Source organism: Scyliorhinus torazame, chromosome 1 (genome assembly GCF_047496885.1).
Source record: "Scyliorhinus torazame isolate Kashiwa2021f chromosome 1, sScyTor2.1, whole genome shotgun sequence".
NCBI lineage: Eukaryota > Metazoa > Chordata > Chondrichthyes > Carcharhiniformes > Scyliorhinidae > Scyliorhinus > Scyliorhinus torazame.
This window is the reverse complement of record NC_092707.1, coordinates 40,987,914-41,010,785: the sequence shown is the minus strand read 5'-3', so window position 1 is coordinate 41,010,785 and position 22,872 is coordinate 40,987,914. Positions and strand designations below refer to the sequence as shown.

The 22,872-nt window shown below is 45.2% G+C and overlaps 1 protein-coding gene across 1 annotated transcript in view; it reads right to left on the bottom strand.

The window, feature by feature from the left end:
- grk3 (G protein-coupled receptor kinase 3) overlaps positions 1-22,872 on the bottom strand; it is a 416,009-nt gene that overhangs the window by 182,176 nt on the left and 210,961 nt on the right. The window contains exon 3 of the mRNA XM_072488700.1: positions 12,125-12,198. Coding sequence (XP_072344801.1) covers positions 12,125-12,198 — 74 coding nt within the window. The remainder of the gene's footprint in view (positions 1-12,124; positions 12,199-22,872) is intronic.

The following is a 22,872-nucleotide window of genomic DNA, read 5'->3' as shown; positions in this document are numbered from 1 at the left end:
AAACATTACAGCTGATAGCACTGACAAATGAAATACATTCACTTCCAACATAAACACAATACTAGGGGTAAATTCACATAGCCATCAAATGGGCAGTGATCTGGTGGACTCGTTCATCTGCTCATTGTAGAATTTGTCCGGCTTTCATTCCATTGATTTTACTAGAATAACAATGAGGCGGGTTCAACAATGGGTGGGCCATCCACACTGGCAGATTACAACCCACTTGGTGACGCTGACAATTAAATTAAAAATTCATACTAATTTTAAAGGACAAAATTATTTTGCTTCCTAAGTGCCTCAAACACTTCATGAATTAGTTGCTACAAAATCAGTGAAGGATGCCATGGAGCAACAGGCCTCAGATCACATTCAGAATTGTACAGTATCAGTCAGTGACCAAGGACAATTGCTTGTTTCCCATTGTCAAAAGGGTGCCAGCTACAGAACTTTGCTATCTGGATCAAGTAACACAGATGTGGCACCTCTTTCAATATGTTGCTTGTAAGTCATTGCCAGCCAGCACTACAATATCAGTTAATGCACTGCTCACAGATCAAAGCGTCTGATCCATTAGACAACATGGTCAATACTTTTATCTCCTTTCATTCTGAAATGCATGACACATCTACCCATTATATGCACTAATATATAAGTAGTCAACAATAGACTGTCATATGCCTAATCTGAAGTGCATTGTGTGTGTCAATAAGGAATTACAGTTGTATTGCAATGGTTTGATGTGTGAAGCCCTTGGGAAGCTTGGCAAGATTTAACAATGTAAGTTGCCTTTTGTGTTTGTGCCCTGCTGTATTGGTATGCATCACATACAATGAAAGATTGTGTGTGAGATTGACATTGATGAGAAATACAAATAAGACAGATTAAAATGCAAGGTTGTTATATAAAATCTTCAGTATCAAATTGGTACATTGTACTATTGGCCTGGTTACTTATAGTACTCCATTTCCTTCTACAGCTGTTCCTAACTTATAAATATGTACACAGCATTCAGCCTGTCCATCAACTTCAGCTAGTTATGGCTCCCAATTATTTTGTGATGAGGGTGTCTTGATGAGCCCTACTTGTATTCACCTTATGTTGCAGAACATCCACATCACCAGCCAAGATGCAGGGATCAGGGTCTGTGCAATCTCAACATTTGGCTAAAGACTCTGCTTTGTGCCTCAATTCTTGGGACTGCCTTTTTTGCTTTTAATGCAACCTCTAGCAAGACTGACATGTATTTTTTATTCATTTATTGGCTGTGGGCATTGCTGGCAAGGCCAGCATTTTAGTCCTCAAGAAGGTAATAGTGAGCTGCGTGCTTGAACCGCTGGAGCCCATGTACTGCAGGTACACCCACAGTGCTGTTAGAGAGGGAGTTCCAGGATTTGACCCAGAAACAGTGATATATTTCAAAGTCAGGATGATGAGTGGCTTGCAGGGGAACCTCCAGATGGTAGTGTTCCCATGTGTCTGCTGCCCTTGTCCTTCCAGAGGCAGCAGTCATGGGTTTGAAAAGTGCTGACCAAGGTTCCTTGGTGGGTTTCTGCAGTGTATCATATAAATGGCTGCAGCTGTACACTGATGATGAAGGGAGTGAACATTTGTGGATGGGGTATCAATCAAGTGGGCTGCATTATCTTGGATGGTGTCAAGTTTCTCAAGTGTTGTTGGAGCTTCACTCATCCAGGCAAGTGACTTGCACCTTGTAGATGATGGACAGACTTTAGGAAGTGAGGAAGCGAGTTATTCGTTGCAGGATTCCCAGCCTCTGACCTACTCGCGTAGCCACTGTATTTATATGGCTAGTCAAGTTTCAGTTTCTGGTCAATGGTAACCCCAAGGCTGTCAATAGTGGGAGATTCAGGGATAGTAATGCCACTGAATGTCATGTGGTGATGGTTAGATTCTCTCTTGTTGGAGATGGAACAAAGCCTGGCACTTGTGTGGTATTAATGTTACTTGCCAATTGTCAGCCCGAGCTTGAATACTGGCCAGCTCTTGCTGCATTTGGGCATGGAGTGCTTTAGTATCTGAGGAGTCACAAATGGCGCTGAACATTGTGCAATCATCAATGAACGTCCTTACTTCTGACCTTATGATGGAAGAAGGTCACTGATGAAGTAGCTGAAGATGGTTGAGCCTTGTATGCTACCTTGAGGAACTTCTGCAATGATGTCCAGGAACTAAGATGATTGACTTCCAACAACCCTTTGTGCTAAGTATGACTCCAACGAGGGAAGAGTTTTCCCCCTGATTCCCATTGACTCCAGTTTTGCTAGGGCTCCTTGGTGCCACACTGCCTTGATTGTCAAAGGTGATAGCTCTCACCTCACCTCTGGAGATCTTTTGTCCATGTTTGAACCAGGAGCGGAGTGGTCCTGGCGAAACCCAAACTGAACACTAGTAAGCAGGTTATTGTTGATGACCCCTTCCATCATTTTACTGATAATCGAGAGTCAACTGATGAGGTGGTAATTGGCCTGGTTAGATTTGTCCTGCTGTGTCCATGACATACTTAGGCAATTCTTCAGTGTTATAGCTGTACTGGAACACTTTGGCAAGGGCGCAACAAGTCCTGGAACATAAGTCTTCAGTAATATTGCTGGAATAGTCAGGGTTCATAGCTTTTGCAGTATCCAATCATTCTGCCATTTCTTGATATCATGTGGAATGGATCAAATTGGCTGAAGGGAGGCATTGGCGATGCTCAGGAGGGGCTGAAAGGGATCATCTACCTGGCACTTCTGGCTGGAGGTTGTTGCAAATACTTCAGCTTTATCTTTTGCACTACTGTGATGGGCACCCCCACGATTGAGGATGGGGATATTTGTGAGCCATCTCCTCCAGTGAGTTGTTTAATTGTCCACACCATCCATAGGTGGTGATGGCAGGACTGCAGAACTTAGATCTGCTCCGTTGGCTCTGGAATCGCTTCGTTCTGTCTATTATTTGCTACTTATACTGTTTGGCATTTGCAAGTAACTTTATTAGGTTGACACTTTTAGGTATGCAAGGTGCTGCACCTGGCATGCTCTTCTGCATGCTTCATTGAAGTATTGAATAAAATATTAAAATTAAAAAGAAAATCAAAATGAATTCAAAGATTTATCTCCCTAATGCAGCCAATTACATTTACTACTTAATTATTTCACTAGAGCCCTTAAGAGCTCTATTAATGCACTTGCAATGTATTATATGCTAAGCCAAGAAAGTACTCAAAATTGGATCAGTTCTTTGCCCTGCAGATACAACCAGAATCTGCTGCATATTATTCCAGACATTGCTGCACTGAAAGGTTCTGTCATTGTATGTGAAGCTCAGCATCACTGAGTGGTTTGCTTCAGTGCACTGAGCCCCTCATAATCTGTATTCTTTTACACAGATATTGAAAGCCTCCTGTTTTCACTTTTCTACATCTTTCTTGACTAACTTTCTCAGCACAAACATGCCCACTGCTGATGGCTCCAAAGCTTGCATGTCACTTCATCCCAACCTCCGTCTAATTGGCCCCGAATTTCTGACAATGGTCTATGTAACTGCATCTCACGACGAATTACTGTGCAATGACATGCGAGGTGGGGAAGCCTCTATCAAGGATCTCAGATCATTTGGGAAATGGCTATTTACATGAAAAGTTTCCACAAGCTAGACAGAAAATATGAATAAGCTGAAGGGCTGGTGCTGGAATGAGATTTGTACCACTTGGATCTTACCTGAACACTGTAAATAACATCCTCTTAATTATCATCATGCGATGAACCGTTTTGAAAATTATGGGCAGGATTCTCTCATTCCACGGCAGAGTGTCCACGCCGTCATAAACACCATCGTGTAGAATCCTTAGTAGATCTTCCCAGAAGCCTCCAAACACTACTCATTTCTCGCTACTCATCTATCCAACCCCATGATGACTATCTGAGAGCTTCAAGAATCCAGTTCCAAGTTCAAAGTATTTGAGGGTCACCTTGTTCACAATACCATGTAATAGAGATACAGTTTAACTCTTTCCCAATGCCCTGTCTGTGGAGTTCACCAGAAAGCGAAATACAATGGGCAGTTGTATATTTCAAACACCTTGGTGGCATTAGTTGTATAAATTGAGGTTAAGTTGGTGGGCACTCATGAAAAAGATTCTTAGATACACTGGCAGTGGATTGTACAGTTAGAAGCTATACATTTGTAATGTAACACTTTGCGAATAAATTGAAAACTGAGTCAAGGTTAACGTCTGGCCTCTCCCTTTACTAATTGACTGTGAGAGGTTCAACAGAAGTTTAACCACCATGAAGTGTGGAACAGGGTTAGGGGGTTAAAGTGACAATTGTTCAAAACTCAACTGCTGTGAACACAAGTACTTCTGTTTTAAACAAGGTGGGCGCGATCTACCGGCCGCATCACGCAGGAAGGGAAGCGTAATCTGTAGATGCCGGGCGAAGCCTCCCGCCGCCTTCCCAGCAGCCGTGACACCTTGCGGGATCTATCTAAACCCCACAAGGCGTCAGGATCAGGATCTTGCATAATGGGCCTGACCAGGCCGCACTCGCAGAAGTCGGTTTAAAACCAACTTTTTCAGCGAGGTTACCAGGGATCTACCGGGCGCACTTCAGTATTAGTCCACACAAACGTGGACCAGGTGGAACAGCACTCAGAGGGTCTTTCATATCCTCAGCGGCCCCTGGGTGGTCTGGGACAGTGCAGGGTGGCTCCCTGGCCCTCCCCCTGCAGTATGGGCACATTGACACCACCGGGTTGGCACTGCCAAGGGTCATGGCCTGATCGGGGCCATGCCCATGAAAGGAGGGTGGAGGGTGGACATGAAGGGCAGGTACGTTGGGGCCTCTTCGAGCTTGGGGGGGGGTGGGGGGTGAAGGCCAGGGGTCCTGAAAGGGGGGAGCCCTCAGGGACGCCATAGTGTGAACCTCACACCCTGGCAGGGCACATGCCTGCTGGCAGTGCCAGGTGGCAGCAGCAATGCCAGGGCAACATCCTGCCCAAAGTGCATAGAGCTGGAGGCCTCCGATCCCCTGGGAGACCCCCCACAAGTGCCATTCTATCCGGTCCACATTTGTGGGGATCAGCGCTGAACAGCGCTTGCCTGAGATCTCCGAGGGGATGAATCCCAAAGCTTCAGGTACCTCTGGAATCTGCACATTAGAGCTGTCTCGCTCCAATATGCAGATTTGCCAAAAGGTGATCCCTTCCATAATGGGTGGGATTCACATCGCAACGTTTCACGCGATCACATTGGATCTCGCGGGGCGATGTGAGTAGGTAAATCCTGGAAGGGGCGTCTCCTGGCCATTATCGGCAACACCGCGCCACGGCGAGCTGCTTTTTCAGGCACAGTGTGGCCATTGGATCGTGCCCGTAGAAACATTTCCATTAGATTATGCCCGGTGAGTTTTATTTTGGGGAGACGGGTGAGTAACCTGCTCTGGTGAAGTGCACCCAGGGTTACAATATGTTAATGAGGCTCTATTCCTCCGATTTTGTCAACCTTCCGAATTTAACGTCCGTGGTCCAGGTTTCCCAGGGATCAGGAAATCCACCATCTTAAAGGGGGTGGCTGGATTCAACACATAGGTGCTCTTCCAGCACTGATGGTGGGCCAGGAGGAGGTGCACTTCCCCAGCCCCTCCAATAAACCTTATGAATCTTCTGCCATGATTGGCTGACAACCCCCCCCCCCCACCAAACTCATTGTCTGTCCCACTCAGCAGCACTCCCAATTTCCGAAAGGCAAAACTGAATGGTTTGCTAGACCATTTCAGAGGGCAGTTAAGAGTCACATTACTTTGGATCTGGAGTCACATGTAGGCCAGACCAGGTAGGACTGGCAGATTTCCTTCCATAAAGAACATTCGTGAACCAGGTGAGTCTTTACAACAATCAATGAAAGGTTCATGATTACGTTACCAAGACTGGCTTTATATTCCAGATTTATTAACGGAATTCAAGTTAATTAACCTTAGTCTCTGGACCAAACCCATGGTTTCAAGGTAACCCCTCCTGCCTGTACCCTCGCAATTATCAGTCTAACTCCACCACACCCTTACACCCCCCACCCTGAAATGTTTCCTGGTTGCTGGAGACCGGCTCCACCAATCCTCAGCTGTAGTTTTCTACTAGATTGGAGTGGCTGCCCAGGTGAGAAACAGCGTGACATAACAACAGGAAAGTCCTGCCATTAAATTCAGCAGAATGTCTGTATTGCTGACATTTCTCTGTTTCTCGCTCACAAACACGCCCTCCTGCTCTCTCCCTACCACACTGCATGTTGCAACGAAAAAAATACAGTAGCGAGGAGGAGTGGACTGTCACCATTTTGTAATGACTGATGGAATGCTATCATTGTATCTTCAGTATATTTTTAACACAGCAGAAGGGAAAACAGGTGTGAGTGCGTATGTGAATGATTTGGGAACAGAAGAAAATAGCTCTGAGGGCTGTGAGGGTTCTACGGGTTCTTTTTTGAAAAACTCTTTGTGTAAGATAAAGTTATGGACAGGTGAAAGGAGGGTTCTTGCCCTTTTATAGGGAACCAGTTAATTCTGAAGACCAGGCAAACTTCTTTATTTATTCTTTCATGGGATGTGGGTTTTGCTGGCAAGGCCATTGTTTATTCTCCGTCCCGAATCACCCTTGAACTGAATGGTTTGCTCGGCCATTTCAGAGGGCAGTTAAGGGTCACATTACTGTGGATCTGGAGTCACATGTAGGCCAAACCAGGTAGGACTGGCAGATTCCCTTCTATCAAGAACATTAGTGAACCAGATGACTCTTTACAACAATCAATGATGGTTACCGAGGCTGACTTTACTTTTGAGATTTATTAACTGAATTCAAGTTAATTAACCTTGACCTCTGGATTACTCGTCCCATGACATTATCACTGTGTCTCCTCTTCAACAGCTTTTATGGTTTTGCAGCTGATGCTCCCCATCGCACTCCAAATAAACTTTCTTTAAAAGGCAGAGATCCACAGTGCGGAAACTGCCTCCTTCAGTTATTCAAAAAAGTAGGCTACTTTTTCCAGAAGCACTGGGCAGCAAAATCATTTTTAATTTGTAAAGCTTCTTAACAGTATTAACCTGGACCTTTGCAACAGCATGTAAACAGTGGTTCTTAAAACAGTAATACCGGACTTCACTAGGTGAAGTTTTCACATAAACTGGACCAACCACTATTTACAGGAAATCTGTGCAGATCAGCAGAGGATTTGGTGGTAATTCTAAGTTGATTTGGGTAAGATTGGAATTTGAGAGAGAATGTCAGTGAGGCTATGGAATGCACAGCCAGAGTTAATAACTGAAGTAAAGACAATGATCAGAATTTATGTCCTCCCCACCGAGCAGGCTGTCCCTTCTGTTGGATAACCTGTGCCCCTGCTTGAATGCTTCTACATCCCCTCCATGGGGTCGGCATGACTTGCCTCAAACTGCAACCATCAGTTCCTGCTCGGGGACTGAATGCAGTTCCTACAGTGGCCCCCAGTACTGGTGGGACTGCTGAAAGCTACTGGCCTTCTGGCGGGGGCGGAAGCCATTACAACAGGCAAGTAAAATCCAGTTATGACTTCCAGTTTTGGAAAGTTCGGACTTGGGAGTGTAGGTGGCAGGAGTTGACTTGGTATTATTACAATGCCAGCTCCAAATGCCTGCATTTTACGATATGTAGCAAGTAGTTTCCTCATCATGACTTTGTCTACTTCCCCATTGTTCACGGCTTTAATGTTCAAATCGTGGATGCCCTGCTCCCAGAATATAAATTAACCCCTACTAAAACTTTGGCCTGGTGGATTTATAGTAAAGTTCCAAGAGTAGGATCAATGTAGAAAAAATTAAGAACCTTCCTTTTGATATTAACGTTGGAGAATTAATAATTTCTGAATCAATTAAATGATCCTTTTACGTTTTGGTACCACTTCCTTGTCAGGTAACAGCATCAATCACTCTCTGCCATGGAAACTAGTTTTAAAAAAACAGATGTCATTAAGATGCAATGTCCACAAGACGCACTGAAGGCTGTTACTACCAATTTGCCAATAGATTAAATAGGGGCCAAATCATCCCCAGGATATTACACCACCCATGCAACTCTGAGAAGTAGAATATTATGTTGCTGAGCAACAGTAAGCTTTTCCAAACTCAAAGCTTATACACATTAATCCTGCTACTTAGCATGTGTTACTTCAACTGCTCTTGACCCTGATGGAAAATTGAGCAAAGAGACTGTTTACAAGTGAGCCTAGTTTTCTTTAGGAGTAGTTTTTTAGAAATAGTTTCTGTTTTAAAAATACATTTTGGTTGATAGATTTTCATTGCATATGTATGAAAATGCAAGCATTAGATAAGAAATAATAACATTGAAAAATTCAATATTAACATCAAATAGGTATCGTGGACTAAAACAACTCACCGTTAAATACGCAAGAACAGCTGAGCACTTCACAAAGAGGAGTGATGGCAAACCAATTGGAAGTGATGGGTTTTGGGATGAAGGAGAGACGAAAGCCACAATCAAAAAGATTGGCGTTTAGGAGGTATGGGTCAAAGACAGGTACATGGGGTGTAATTTACCAATGGCCCCTGAGGTGGGACAGGCACCAGATGGGCCTGCAATTTCCTGCCACCAACCAGCGTGCCAGTCTGCTGCCATGGTCTGGGCCGTTTTCATTCTGGGAGGCTCAGAGGGGTAATGGCTACTGACCAACAAGTGGCAGGTAAATAGCTTATTAAGGCCAATCAACAGAAGCCAACTGAAATGCTTCAGTCGGCATTTGGGCTTCCCATTGAGGACAAAGCATGGCCAAGGGATGGAAATTGATTCTCAGCATGGAGGTGGGGCAGTGGGTAGGAAGGAGACCAGTATTCCATTGGTCTACAGAACCATCCACTCCACCATAGCGCGTCGGGCCACAGATGCAGGCAATGTTCATCCAAAGGAGAAGTTGCTCCTTCGTGATGACACAGCATGGTAAGCTGTGGTCTTTTTTTATTTTCAAAATGTTTTAAACTCCTCATCTTGATATGTTCTCTTATATTCCCTCCCCCTAAATTTGCAGTTTCCATCTCTGATCGTGGGTCTGCCGATGTGTCATTGCCCTCCAGCCTCAGGAATTTGCCTGCTCTTTAAAGATCCCGGGCGGGATTCTCCATCCCCCCGCCGGGTCGGAGAATCGCCGGGGGATGGCATGAATCCCGCCCCCGCCGGTTGCCGAATTCTCCGGCACCGGATATTCGGCGGAGCGGGAATCGCACCGCGCCGGTCGACCCCCCCCCCGGCGATTCTCCGGCCCGCGATGGGCCGAAGTCCCGCTACTGTCCTGCCAGTCCCGCTGGCGAGAATCAGACCACCTCTCTTACCGGCGGGACTAGGCGGCGGGGGCAGGCTGCGGGGTCCTGGGGGGGGGGCCCATGGTGGCCTGGCCCGCGATCGGGGCCCACCGATCCGCGGGCGGGCCTGTGCCGTGGGGGCACTCTTTTCCCTCCGCCTTGGCCACAGCCTACACCATGGCCGACGCGTAAGAAGCACCCCCCCCCCCCCCCGCGCGCATGCGTGGGGATGACGTCAGCAGCCACTGACGCTCCCACGCATGCGCGGACTTCCGCCGGCCGACGAAGTCCTTTCGGCCCCGGCTGGCGTGGCGCCAAATGCCTTTCCCGCCAACCACTCCGCCGCGGGGCTTGCCTCTCAAGGTGAGGGCTTGGCCCCGAAAGGTGCAGAGAAATCCGCAGCTTTAGTGCGGACGCCAGAGTGGTTCCCGCCACTCCATCCCGCAAGGACCCCCTGCCCCGCCGGGTAGGGGAGAATCCCGGACCACATTGGGTGTCAGGTGCCATATCAGTGCAAGTCAGAAACTGGAATTCATCCAACATCAAGGTCCTGATAACAGAATAAAATTTCAGCCCATGGAGTCATGCAAGAGCAGCCATGATCTCACTCAATGGCAGCAGAACAGGCTTAACAGGCTAAAGCAGCTGAAGTGCCTACATTCTGGTCCAATGTGAAAAAAGTCATGTGTCTTTTTAAGGAGAGTTCTGTAGGAGGATTATTTGAGGGAAAATAACAGACTGCGCAATGTGCGCAAGTATGGACACCTGGCAAGGCAGCCCAAGGCTCAGCTCTGATACCCCTGCTGATCAGATGGGGTTAGGTTTTTATTCAAATTTCAATGAATTCTTTGGTCTCACCAAAGTGGAGGCTATTAATGCTGAGTAATGGATCATTTTCCATTTCAGTTATCCAGCACCGCTACCAATCACGCTGCCAGGGAATACATAAGAACTAGAAACAGGAGTAGGCCATCTGGCCCCTCGAGCCTGCTCCGCCATTTAATGAGATCATGGCTGATCTTTGTGGACTCAGCTCCATTCTCCGGCCCGTACACCATATCCCCGAATTCCTTTTTTCTTTAGAAAGGTATCTATCTTTTTCTTAAAAACATTCAAAGAAGGAGCCTCAACTGCTTCACTGGGCAAGGAATTCCAGAGATTCACAACCCTTTGGGTGAAGAAGTTCCTCCTAAACTCGGTCCTAAATCTACTTCCCCTTATTTTGAGGCTATGCCCCCTAGTTCTGCTTTCCCCGACCAGTGGAAACAACCTGCCCGCATCTTCCTATCTATTCCCTTCATAATTTTATATGTTTCAATAAGATCCCCCCGCATCCTTCTAAACTCCAATGAGTACAGTCCCAGTCTACTCAACCTCTCGTCATAATCTAATCCCCTCAACTCTGGGATCAACCTAGTGAATCTCCTCTGCACTCCCTCCAGTGCCACTATGTCCTTTCTCAGGTAAGGAGACCAAAACTGAACACAATACTCCAGATGTGGCCTCACCAACACCCTATACAATTGCAGCATAACCTCCCTAGTCTTGAACTCCATCCCTCAAGCAATGAAAGACAAAACTCGATTAGCCTTTTTAATCACCTGTTGCACCTGCACACCAACTTTTTGCGACTCGTGCACCAGCACACCCAGGTCCCTCTGCACAGCAGCATGTTTTAACATCTTAACGTTTAAATAATAATCCATTCTGCTGTTATTCCTCCCAAAATGGATAGCCTCACACTTGGCAACATTGAATTCCATCCGCCAGACCCTAGCCCATTCACCTAACCTATCCAAATCCTTCTGCAGGCTTCCGGTATCCTCTGCACTTTTTGCTTTACCACTCATCTTAGTGTCGTCTGCAAACTTTGACACATTGCACTTGGTCCCCAACTCCAAATCATCTATGTAAATTGTGAACAACTGCGGGCCCAACACTGATCCTTGAGGGACCCCACTAGTTACAGGTTGCCAACCAGAGAAACACCCATTTATCCCACTCTCTGCTTTCTGTTAGTTAACCAATCCTCTACCCATGCTACCACTTTACCCTCAATGCCGTGCATCTTTAGTTTATGCAGAAACCTTTTGTGTGGCACCTTGTCAAAAGCTTTCTGGAAACCCAGATATACCACATCCATTGGCTCCCCGTTATCTACTGCACTGGTAACGTCCTCAAAAAATTCTACCAAATTAGTCAGACACGACCTGCCCTTTATGAACCCATGCTGCGTCTGCCCAAGGGACAATTTCCCTCCAGGTGCCCCGTTATTTCCTCCTTAATGATAGATTCCAGCATTTTTCCTACAACCAAAGTTAAGCTTACCGGCCTATAATTACCCACTTTCTGCGGACCTCCTTTTTTAAACAGTGACTCCATTCGGGGCAGATTAAAAGATCTATTACTCTGTTCAATATGTCTCAGCACCAGCCTCCAAAGAGGACTACCGATTACTCCACTTCCCACATCAGATAGCTTAAGATATTTCTGAGTGACATTGCAGAACTCATGCAAAATTCATATGTATGCCCAAGTTTCTTTTACACAAAATTCACATGATCGACACACATTAGATGTCCTTAGTGTCCAAAAACCATTTACTCAGTTGTGAGCATACTCAACGACTGTGCAGCCATCACCCTCTTGAGACAGCGAGTTCAAAAGGTTCATACTCTTCTGAGTGAAGAAAGCTTTCCCCCATTCTCAGTGCAAAATGGTCAACCCCTATCCCAAGATTATAAACCCTTAGTTCTACATTCGCCAGCCAGATGTCTTACCTCTTCATAAAACTTCAACTGGGGAACGGCCTCATCAATTTCATTCAGACAAAAATCTTTAAAGAGCAAAAATCCTGAAAAACAAAATGCAAGAAATATTGTTATTTGAAGCATCATGCAAATACCTATAGGCTACAAATCATTGTTGCTGATGATGTCATACAAATGCTCAATGCACTCATAGTGAGATCTTCCTCATCTATTTTAAAGTGTTATTGAGATTTGTTTAAATGAATTAGTGCCTCTGCACATCCCAGAATTTTGTTCGGTCCACCAAAGGCAGATGGATGTCTTTTCAGCTGCCTGGACATTATGCTCTGGAATTACCTTCCTAAAACTCTCCACATCTCTACTCCTTTCAGGATATTTCTCAATAACGCTCTCTTTGACTAAGCTTTTGGTCACCCATCCTAACATGTGATCTGTGACCCGTGATCTGTGACCTGTTGTCAAATTTTGTCTGATTAACACTTCTGTGACGTACCTGGCACATTTTACAACATTAACGGTGCAGAATAGATGCCTTGTTGTTTCTGTTAAAATGGTGCATGGTGAATTTGGTACATGCAGATGAAGCGACTGCATGGTAGGCTCACTCATGGTAGCTTCCTCCTTTGTACTTCTTAAAAAATGTTTAAATGCACAACATGTGCCTCATTCAATGATTGAATGCCAAAATGTTTGTGATGGGAATCTGCCACAGATGTGATAAGATGCAAAGCCAGTCAGACCCAATCAGAACAGTGGTTTTCTGCCACATTTCTGAATTGTCTAGCTTGCTAGTTTCCTTGTACAACTTCAACATAGCACGGAGCAAGGACTGAAAAGCTTATTTTTGATTGGATAAATAAAGAGCAGTCAGGGTTCGATTCAAATAGAAAGGTCCATTACCGTAGCAATCCAAAGAAAGGAAATGAAAAAAAACAATCTTATTGGATAAAATCTCCAAAGCACAATGTATAAGCATGATATTCGAGTAGAATATCACAACAATTCCTGGTGCAAGCCCAACTAATCAGCTCTCAGTGGTCAAATTGTGAAAGTAACTATCTGAGGAAAAACATCAGCTGGTTCTGTGTTCAATCATGCAATAGAAGGTGTATTTTTTCAAAAGGTAAGTGATCTGGTTACAAAAAAGCAGGAATTTCGAGGGAGGGGGTGTTTGAACACCCCACTTGCCTTCAGCACTGAAAGAAGGATCTCCTGTTCACCAGGATGTTTGTTTGCAAGTCAAAACTGAACTATGTACACAGTCACTGACATATTCAAGCCATACCCCGCTGCTGCAGGCTGAGAAGATGAATTGTGCTGTTTTATCTGTTACTTTGCTTTCCAAAAAAATGCCTCCCTCTCGCAAACGAAATGGGAATTTATGATTGAGAAGTGAAATAATCCTCGTGTTTGTTCACTGCAATTCCCCAAGCAGAAAACCATTTTCCTATTCATTTTACATCAAAACTCTCCATCATTTCTAGAACGCTTATTAAATCTCCTCTTAGCCTTTGGTGCTCCAATATAAATAGTCACATTATCTCACGTCTCTCATGTCGTTATTTTCCCAACCCTACATATCATCTTGGTGAATCTATGCTGCGAGTTCTTGAAGAGGCTTTATTATCCTTTCCATATTGGGAGTAACCAAAACTGCACACACTATTCAAACACTGACCTCTCAATGCTTTGCATAAATTAACTATTACTTCTTTGCTCCATATTTCCATTTGTAAAACTCATAATTCTATTGGCCTTTATATGGCTTAACCTATCTGCACTCCTACTTACAGGGATTTATGTATTTAGATTCCCTAAATCTCACTCCACCTACACCCTTCTGTGTCTTCCCATTAAATAACTTAAGTAACTATCTTACCTCACAATAACTAAAATTAAATTGTATCTGCCATCTGGACGTCCATTCTATTAAATTATGTCTTTCTGAAATATTTTAGTCTTTCTCACGTTTACTCAAACTTCTACTCTTGTGTTGCAAATTTCCTGATTAAGTTTCCTATATACAACCCCAAATCATTTTATATGTACAGACCACTCGAGTGGGACTAGCATTTGCCCTGGGCAAACCTCTTCCAATCCTTTTCCAGTCTAAACAACATTAATTTGCCCTCACTCTTTGATTACAGTCCACAAATAATTGTTCTGCCCAAGTTGCTGTATTTCCTCTTACACGCGAGGTATCCTGGGTAAGTTGGATCACATGCTGTGCCTCTGATGAATACTACCTCCTTTCACACTCTTGTCACATAAAGAGGGAGGATAAACAGAAAAATAATCAGTTTCACAGAACCCCACCCACTGTCCCACACCCCAACCAACAAACACATACTGCTCAACCTTCAAAAATGCCTAAAGCAGAACTGCAAAGGCCTGAGAATAGTCTGCACACCTGACACTAGTAGGGCACAGTACAAGGTTAGCTAAGAAGAAATACCACAGAAAGAAAGGCATGACAATCAACCATGCAGGAGTATAATTAATTGAGTGGGAGGGTTGTTATCGCGAAGCTAATTTCTGCTTGTTGTGTTCTTGTTTCTTTCTTCTTGTTGGGGGGGGGGGGGTTGTTGAAAATTTGTTGAAAAATTTGAATAAATATAAATATATTTTTAAAGTTATCGCAAAGCAAAATTACAAGGAAGTATAATGTTGGTTCCCTGTTTTCACAGTGGATATCAGGCACCTAAAGTTATTGAGGTTTAACCAGAACAGCTAAAATTGGAGAAGGTACAAGGAAGCACATGAACAGCTATATCGGCATAGACACAGATAAGTAGAAAGAAAAAAACCAGCTCATCTCAGTACAAACTTGCTGTTAAAGTTTCTGTCCTAAGTTTCTGATTACTAAGCTGATAATATTGCCTCTCAATAGTGCTTTTGTCCACAATATTCAAACTTTACAAGGAGTTTGCACATTCTCTCCGTGTCTGTGTGGGTTTCCTCCTGTTTCCTCCCACAGTCAAAAGATGTGTAAGCTAGGTGGATTGGCCATGCTAAAAACTGTCCCTTAAATGTCCAAAAGATTTGCAGGATAGGGCGGGGGAATGGACCTAAGTAAGATCCTCTTTCAGAGGGTCGGTGCAGACTCGATAGATTGAATAGCCTCCTCTTGCACTGTAATGATTCTATAGCTTAATGGAACAAAAATATTGGGCGCGATCTACGGGCCATACTGCACCCGAAAAGCAGCGCGCCGCAGCACAACCTAGCAAGTAAATGATAGGAGTACCTGCTCCCGGGGTCTACCTGGCTCAACACGCCTCGTGAGATCGAACGCAATCTCACACGACGTCGCAATGAGAAACTCGCCTATTGTGGGCAGGATCAGGTTTTGGAAAATCTGCATATTAGAGCGATTCAGCTAGTCTCCACAAACGGGGACGAGATGGAATGGCACTCGTGGGGTCGCCGAGAGGATTGGAGGTCCCAAGGTGCATGCCCTCTGGACAGGATGGCACCCCGGCACTGCTTATGCCACCTGGGCACTCTGGCAGTGCCACCTGGGTTCCGGCCTGGCAGTTCCAAGGTGCCCAGGTGGCACTGCCTACGGCCCCCGACTGGCGCAGCGTAAACCCCGCCCCCGCCCAAAAACCGGAGCCGGAGAACACGGCAGCCGATGTCAGAGCGGTGGGGCGGGATTCGCGCCACCCCCCCGGGGATTCTCCGACCCGGCGGGGGTCGGAGAATCCCGCCCTTGGTCTTTTGGACTTGAAGACCCAGTATCAGGTGCAAAAGATTGAACTCCCAGGCTGTATCAAAGGTCCTCTCAAGCTTTTGAAGAACATTAAACAAATAGGTTTTCATCTCAACACTGGATCAAAAACAGTGCAGGTAATTCCCTTGCACAATGAGGATGTGGCGTGGTCAAACCTGTGCCACAAGCCTGGAGTAATATGCAGGTGGTGTCTTAAGCTGAGTTTCTTTTGTTCTGTTACAAACTGAAATTTTATTAGCACATTCCTAAATATCACCCCATATCTCATAGTCAATATTTACTGCAAGGTCACTCTCCCAAGACCTCAGTGAATCCAATGTAGTATCACAAGATCTGGAGCATTGAATATCATAAAATGTACTAACTAAATGCTTGGGCTCTACAGATAGTAGGATTTCTTCCACTGGGGAAACCACAGCATCAAAGAGAAGAGTTGTCTTACTTAGGATAAAATCCTTAAATTGAAGATATCTAAAATAGAGTAGTTTTCTCTATTTTAGAAATCAAATATCAAACTTTTGACACAGCTGCTCAAACGGCAACAGGGTAACACCGTCAAATACTTTCCCATGTCTACAGAGACCTCTATCCCTCCAGATAGCAGAAATGTGGTCCATAAGACCTGGCAGGAAATCCGGATTACCTTGAATTGAAGAAAGGGTGGAAGCTAAATTAGATCTCCCTTCTAACTCACGGATCATCCTCCAAGCATTTAGAATATTAATAACAGTAATGTATCGCACTTAACTAGCACCATCTTAGAATCCTTAAGAAATAAAAGTGACTGCAAGGAGTACAAGATCTCATCAGCTTCAACAAAGTGCAGGAGGACGGGTCGCCCTTAACCCAGTCACGTATAAATTTAAAGTGGGAAGCTAACTGGGACATCTTAAAATTTGGCATCCCTAGCCCTCCTTTTAAACCAGGCAACTGCTCTTAGACAATCTTAGACGAGACTTCCTTTTGTTCCAAACAAAATAATTAAATGAACCATAAATCTTTTTAAGGACCTTACCAGAGAATAGGAGAGGTAACACATTCATAGATACATCTTAATCTGTGGAACTCTTTGTCGCAGAAGGCTGTGGAGGGTGAATCACCAAGTGTCTTTAAGACAGAGATAGATAGGTTCTTGATTAATAAGGGGATCAGGAAGCAGAGAGGCGAGCGGATGGTGAAGATCAAGGGGAAATGGGAAGTGGAGTTGGAAGGGGAGATCAATTGGGGAGCATGGAGTGAGGCACTTCGTAGGGTAAACGGGACCTCCTCTTGTGCAAGGATGAGCCTGATACAGTTTAAGGTGATGCACAGGGTGCATATGACTCAGGCGAGAATGAGTGGGTTCTTTCAGGGGGTAGCAGATGAGTGTGAGAGGTGTATGCGGGGGGGCCAGTGAATCACACGCACATGTTTTGGGAAGATTCTAGGCGGGAGTGTTCGCGGTCTTAGCCAGGATAGTGGAGGAGGCGGTGGACCGGACCCTTTGGTGCCGATATTTGGGGTTTCAGAGCAGCCGGAGCTCATGGAGAGGAGGAAGGCCGATGTCTTGGCCTTCGCTTCTCTGATTGCATGGCACCGCCATCGGGGGTAGTGGCAAGGTTGGGTGACCTGTACGACTTCCTGCGATTAGAGACGATAAAGTATGAGTTAAGGGGCTCTTCAGGAGGGGTTTGAGGAAAGGTGGGGGATGTTTGTGACCGTGTTTGGGAATGTTATAACCGGAAAAAAGGCTAGGGACCTGTTTGAGTGGCATTGTCTCAGCCTCAAAAGCCCAACTCGGTGATGTGACGAGATGATTAAATTTCACAGGGATGCCTCGTGAGATCTAACGAGATCTCATGAGATATCGCAATCTGGATCTCGCCCTTATTGGGTGGGATCCAGGCTGGCAGTGCCAGGATGCCAGGTTGCCTGTGCTGGAGATCAGGCCCTGGGGTGCCCTGCACTTACGAGGTGGGGTGAGGGGCACCCGAGGACCCCCTAATCGGTAAGTTGTGGCATTGGCCACAATGGGAGGGTCAAGAGATCGGGGCGGCATTTAAAAATGGCGCCCCAATCTCTTCCTGCACTGACGAGCACTGAAGGTAAGTGCAGCCTCGGTGGGGCGTTCCTTGCAGAGGCCTAAAAAAAAATACAGTCCCATTTAATAGCGGGATTGTTTATGGCGCTGCAAGCTCAGAGAAACACCCCACTATTCGCTTCCAAAATGGTACCTTTTTTTTCCCTCGTTAAATCACGCCCTAAATCTAGCTACCACATCAATAATGGCAGGAACAGGGATGTTCGGTTCGGAAAGATACACATCTGCATAAAGCAAAATGTTTTGCTGCCTACCTCCGCTAGACAACGCACAGACCTGAGGGTCACACCTAATGTCCTCTGCCAAATGTTCAATGGCTAAAGCAAACAAAAGGGGGAGGGACATTCCTGCCTAGTCCTTCTTTCAAGAACAAAATGCTCAGACCATTTGTAAGGACCGCCGCCATTGGCTTCTGCAAAGTACTTGAATCAGCTTCACAAATTCCCCTTCCAATCCAAACTTATGCAATGTGTAGAACAAAAAAGACCATTTTACCCTATCGAATGCTTTTTCGGCATCTGCGGCTCACTAACCCATCCAAAGCAAGCTTTGAATTGGAAGACTTGGATACTCACAGGAAAGATTTCCTCCTGGTTCATCACCAGAATCTGAGGCATACTTTCAAATCAACATTCAATAAAGAAAAGGGTCTGTAAGACTTGGACTGCTTAAGATTCTTGCCCGGTTTCAGGATTAAGGAAATATTCGCCTCCCATAGCGACTGCAGTAGCAGGTCTACGCTAAAGGAATAATTAAATATACCAATTAATGGGTCTAATAACAAGTCTTTGAATTCCTTGTAGAGTTCACACCCAAGGTCATCAGGCATTGGCAGCTGACCAGGTTGAAGCTCTTTTATGGCAGAGACCACCTCCTCCCCAGAAATCGGAGCATTAAAAGTGGTTTTCAGATCCTCTGAGACAGAAGAGGCTCAAGAGAAGAGAAGAAACGCGCCACAAGTACTGGAGCATCCTCAGCTTGATCCAATTTAGACAAATTGACATAACTGTTAAGAGCCTCGTTTATGTCTTCTGTCCTAATCCTCCTGTTTCCCTTAGAGTCCACCACTGAAGCAAAGAGTCAGAGTTCTCCCTAATAAGAAACACCAAATACCCACTTGGCTTATTTCCAAATTCATACAACTTCTGCTTAGCAAACCTCAAGCTCCTCTGCACGCTGGGTCAACAAGGAATCCAGTGCCGAACTAAGCACACTAATTTCCTTTAGCTTTGCATGACAGCAATTCTCCAGTTCAGCTGCTGCTCCATCTTTCTGTCCGAGAATGAGATGAGCAAACCACTAGCAAAGGCCTTGCAGGTCTCCCACAGAATAGAGGAGCTCACATCAGAAGGAGAGTGAACCCAATAAAAAATTTCAAATTCAGCCTTATGATGAAATTATGGTCGTTCAGTAAAGATGCATCAAATCTTCAGGACCTGGGCAGTGGGTGGGCCCCCTGGAGAAGAAATTCTAAAAAGACTGGAGCGTGGTCAGAGATCACAATATTACCTACGGTACAAGGATCACCTTTGGTGTGACAAGAGTGAGAGGCCAAAAGGAAGTGAACTCTTTATCCTTTTCTCCACACATCCAGATAGCCCACCTCTTCACAAGGCAAAGCCAACATCCTAACTTGCAACATAGGAGGGTTCTTTGTAATAGGGGGTTTGTCAATCAGTGGGTTAAGATGACAATTGAAATCACCATCAATAAATGAATAATCAGAGGCCAGTTCAGCAAGTCCACAAAAACATTAATGACAAAGTTCGGTGAATAATATAGGGGACCAAATACATCAATTATCAACATATTCTTCCCATATTCCAGCCCCCTGATAACCACATACCCCTTGTCCTTCAGGCAGCTTTTCAAACTAAAAGCAGATTGTGATTTACCGACACTGCAACTCTTCAACTGCTGGTTGAAAGAAGCAAAAAACAATTGCCCCACCCAGTTCCTCTTAGGTTTGAGCTGCTCCCTGTCATCCAGATGTGTTTCTTGCAACAGAGGTTTGTCAACTTTCTCCTTCTTAATAAAAGTCAAGATATTCTTTCTTTGAATAGGGTGGTGAATTACCTGCACTTTCCAGGAACAGATCTTTAGAGCAGCTACTGCTGTTGCTTATTTAATCATAACAAAATGCAGGATAGCACAGGTAAAACCACCATGGCTTTTCACGCCACATTTGGCAACGCACTAAAGGAAGCTTCCCCCTATCCCCAGCCGTATTGGAGGTACTGACGATACAATACCACATCTCGTGCTACCGTGGGGGCAGCACGGTAGCACAAGTGGGGGCAGCACGGTAGCACAAGTGGCTAGCACTGTGGCTTCACAGCACCAGGGTCCCAGGTTTGATTCCCCGCTGGGTCACTGTCTGTGCAAAGTCTGCACGTTCTCCTCGTGTCTGTGTGGGTTTCCTCCGGGTGCTCCGGTTTCCTCCAACAGTCCAAAGATGTGCAGGTTAGGTGGATTGGCCATGATAAATTGCCCTTAGTTACCAAGAAAAGGTTGGGAAGGGTTATTGGGTTATGGGGATAGGGTGGAAATGAGAGCTTAAGTAGGTCGGTGGATACTCGATGGGCCGAATGGCCTCCTTCTGCACTGTATTTTCCAAGTTCTTCTCAGGATATACAGTCTGTCGGTACCGTTAATCAAGGATTTTATAACCGCAAATCAACTCAAATACAAAAATTACGTGAGCCCATAAGGGGGAGTTTTCCTCACCTGTCGTGAGGACTTGTAGGGCCCTACCAACCACCTTCATAATAACCCACTTGCCCACCTCTCTGCAAGAACGCTACCTATTTTAATCATAATTGAAATGAAGGATATCAATGAATAAGTCCACCCCAAAGATATATACCAGGATTATAAGATGGGAAAACAGACTTAAAAATCGCAGAGCTCTAATATCATACAAACCTACACAACACATGCCTCAAGAACAACAAGAACATTACAGGATGAACTCCATTACGGTTAAATGAATATTCATGGTACATCATGATAACAGGCAAAGATTTGCCATCATGCTTGTTGCGTTTAATCTTTCATGCCTTATGAAGGATTCCACAAAACACCTCGACTTGTCCAAACCAGAATCTTTTATTGAGTCTCGTGTGGTAAGATAGCAATCTGTTACAGAGCACGTTATCATGGAGTCAGCTTATTATTCCTCTGGTACGAGCACCGAGCACCGACCATTCACTTCTATGTCATATTACCCTCTCAATCTTCTTCTGAAGATGATAGGATGTTTCTCCCCTTCTATGGGAGTCCCTGGTCACATGACCTTTGTCTAGAGACTGCATGACGTGTCTGCACCACCACCTGCTGGTTGGAGGTCGCACACCATCCATTTTTGATTATAGCCCATAGGCATATCACCACAATGCTCATTTACAGGATTGCTCCTCTCAATGTGATAAATCACTTAACAGGATCAATTAAGAGATTAAATTACAGGGGATGCATTCACTGGTTAACAAGGCAAATCCAAAGATGTGCAGGTTATGTTAAATTGCCCCTTAGTGTCCAACGGTTAAGAGGGATGCTGGGGATAGGGGAGGTGATTGCGCTTAGGTTGGGTGGTCTTTCAGAGGGTCAGTGCAGACTCGATGGACCGAATGGCTTCCTTCTGCATACTAGGGATTTTGTGAACTGCAAAATATGACTTCAAACAAGGTGTCCGGTGAATTTCACCTCAGGGTATCAGGATAACAGGTTATCAAGCAAAGATTCGATGGTATCTTCGCTCATAGGACTGCCCCCATCAGTGTTATAAACCACGTAACCGATCAGTTAAGAGACGCAATTACAAAGGACGCAGTCAAGGATTGGCGACAAACTGCAGAATATGACTCTAAACATGATAATCGCCAAAATTCACCTCATGGCTCTATCACAGGGTTGCCCCCGTCAACATGAAAAAGCAAGTACAGGATCAACACAAGGGAGTAATACAGGGATACAGTCCAGGACTAACAAGGAACTGCGGATCGCGATTCCAAATCATTGCCTTTTACCGATTCTAAAAGAGCCAAAGCCTAAGCAGGGGTGTCGAATGTCCTAACGGGCCCTTCGAGGGTGACCCTCAGGAAAGCTGGGTAGTGCAGGGCATACTGAATTCCAAAAGCCTTCAAATGCTTCCTGGCCACATCAAGGCCTTTGTATTTTTACTGCACTGCTGCCAAGAAGACCTGGAAGAACAACACTTTGGCCCCACCATATAGCCAAGCCCCACCACGCCTGGCAGCCTCCAAAACTCTCTGGCGGTCCCTGAAGTAATGGAAATATATGATAATAGGCCAGGGATGATGGTTGTCCTTGGGTCTTGAGGTAGGCTACATTGCACCACTTCGAGTTTGGTCCACCCTGCCTTCATGTCGAGGTTAAAAACAAAATTGGCATCAGCCTTCAAAGCATTTAACCGGGAGCCTGCCTTCAGCTCCCTCTGGCAAAGCGCACATGGATATTCTTCCTCCAATCCCAATTTTCCATATCCATCAAGATATCGGACACGCCATGCAGCTGATTCTCTAAGATTACAGCCGAGCTTCGACCAAAGAAGCGGTTTTCTTGACATTAAGGATATTATCCTCTGCCTTTTGCCCGTATTCTGCAGTTCATCCGAGTGAGCATTAATGTTCTGTCAAAACACAGAGTTTGTCCTCTATAACTTTGATATTGCTTGCTGTCATTTCCTGCAATGCCTTCAAGAGCACCAGGCCCAGACCCTGCTCCCCAACCATATCGCCAGGTTGAGTCCCGCTCTGCCCAAGTGCCTCCAACTGTTCCTTTTTAATCGCGGATTTTCTTGATACACCTCAGCATTCTGTAATCAAAACTCCCCGAAAAATGTTTCAAAGACATAGCACGGAGTATATACTCCAAGAAAAAACTATTATGAGCCCTGCACCAGGATAAAAAATAGGATTAAAA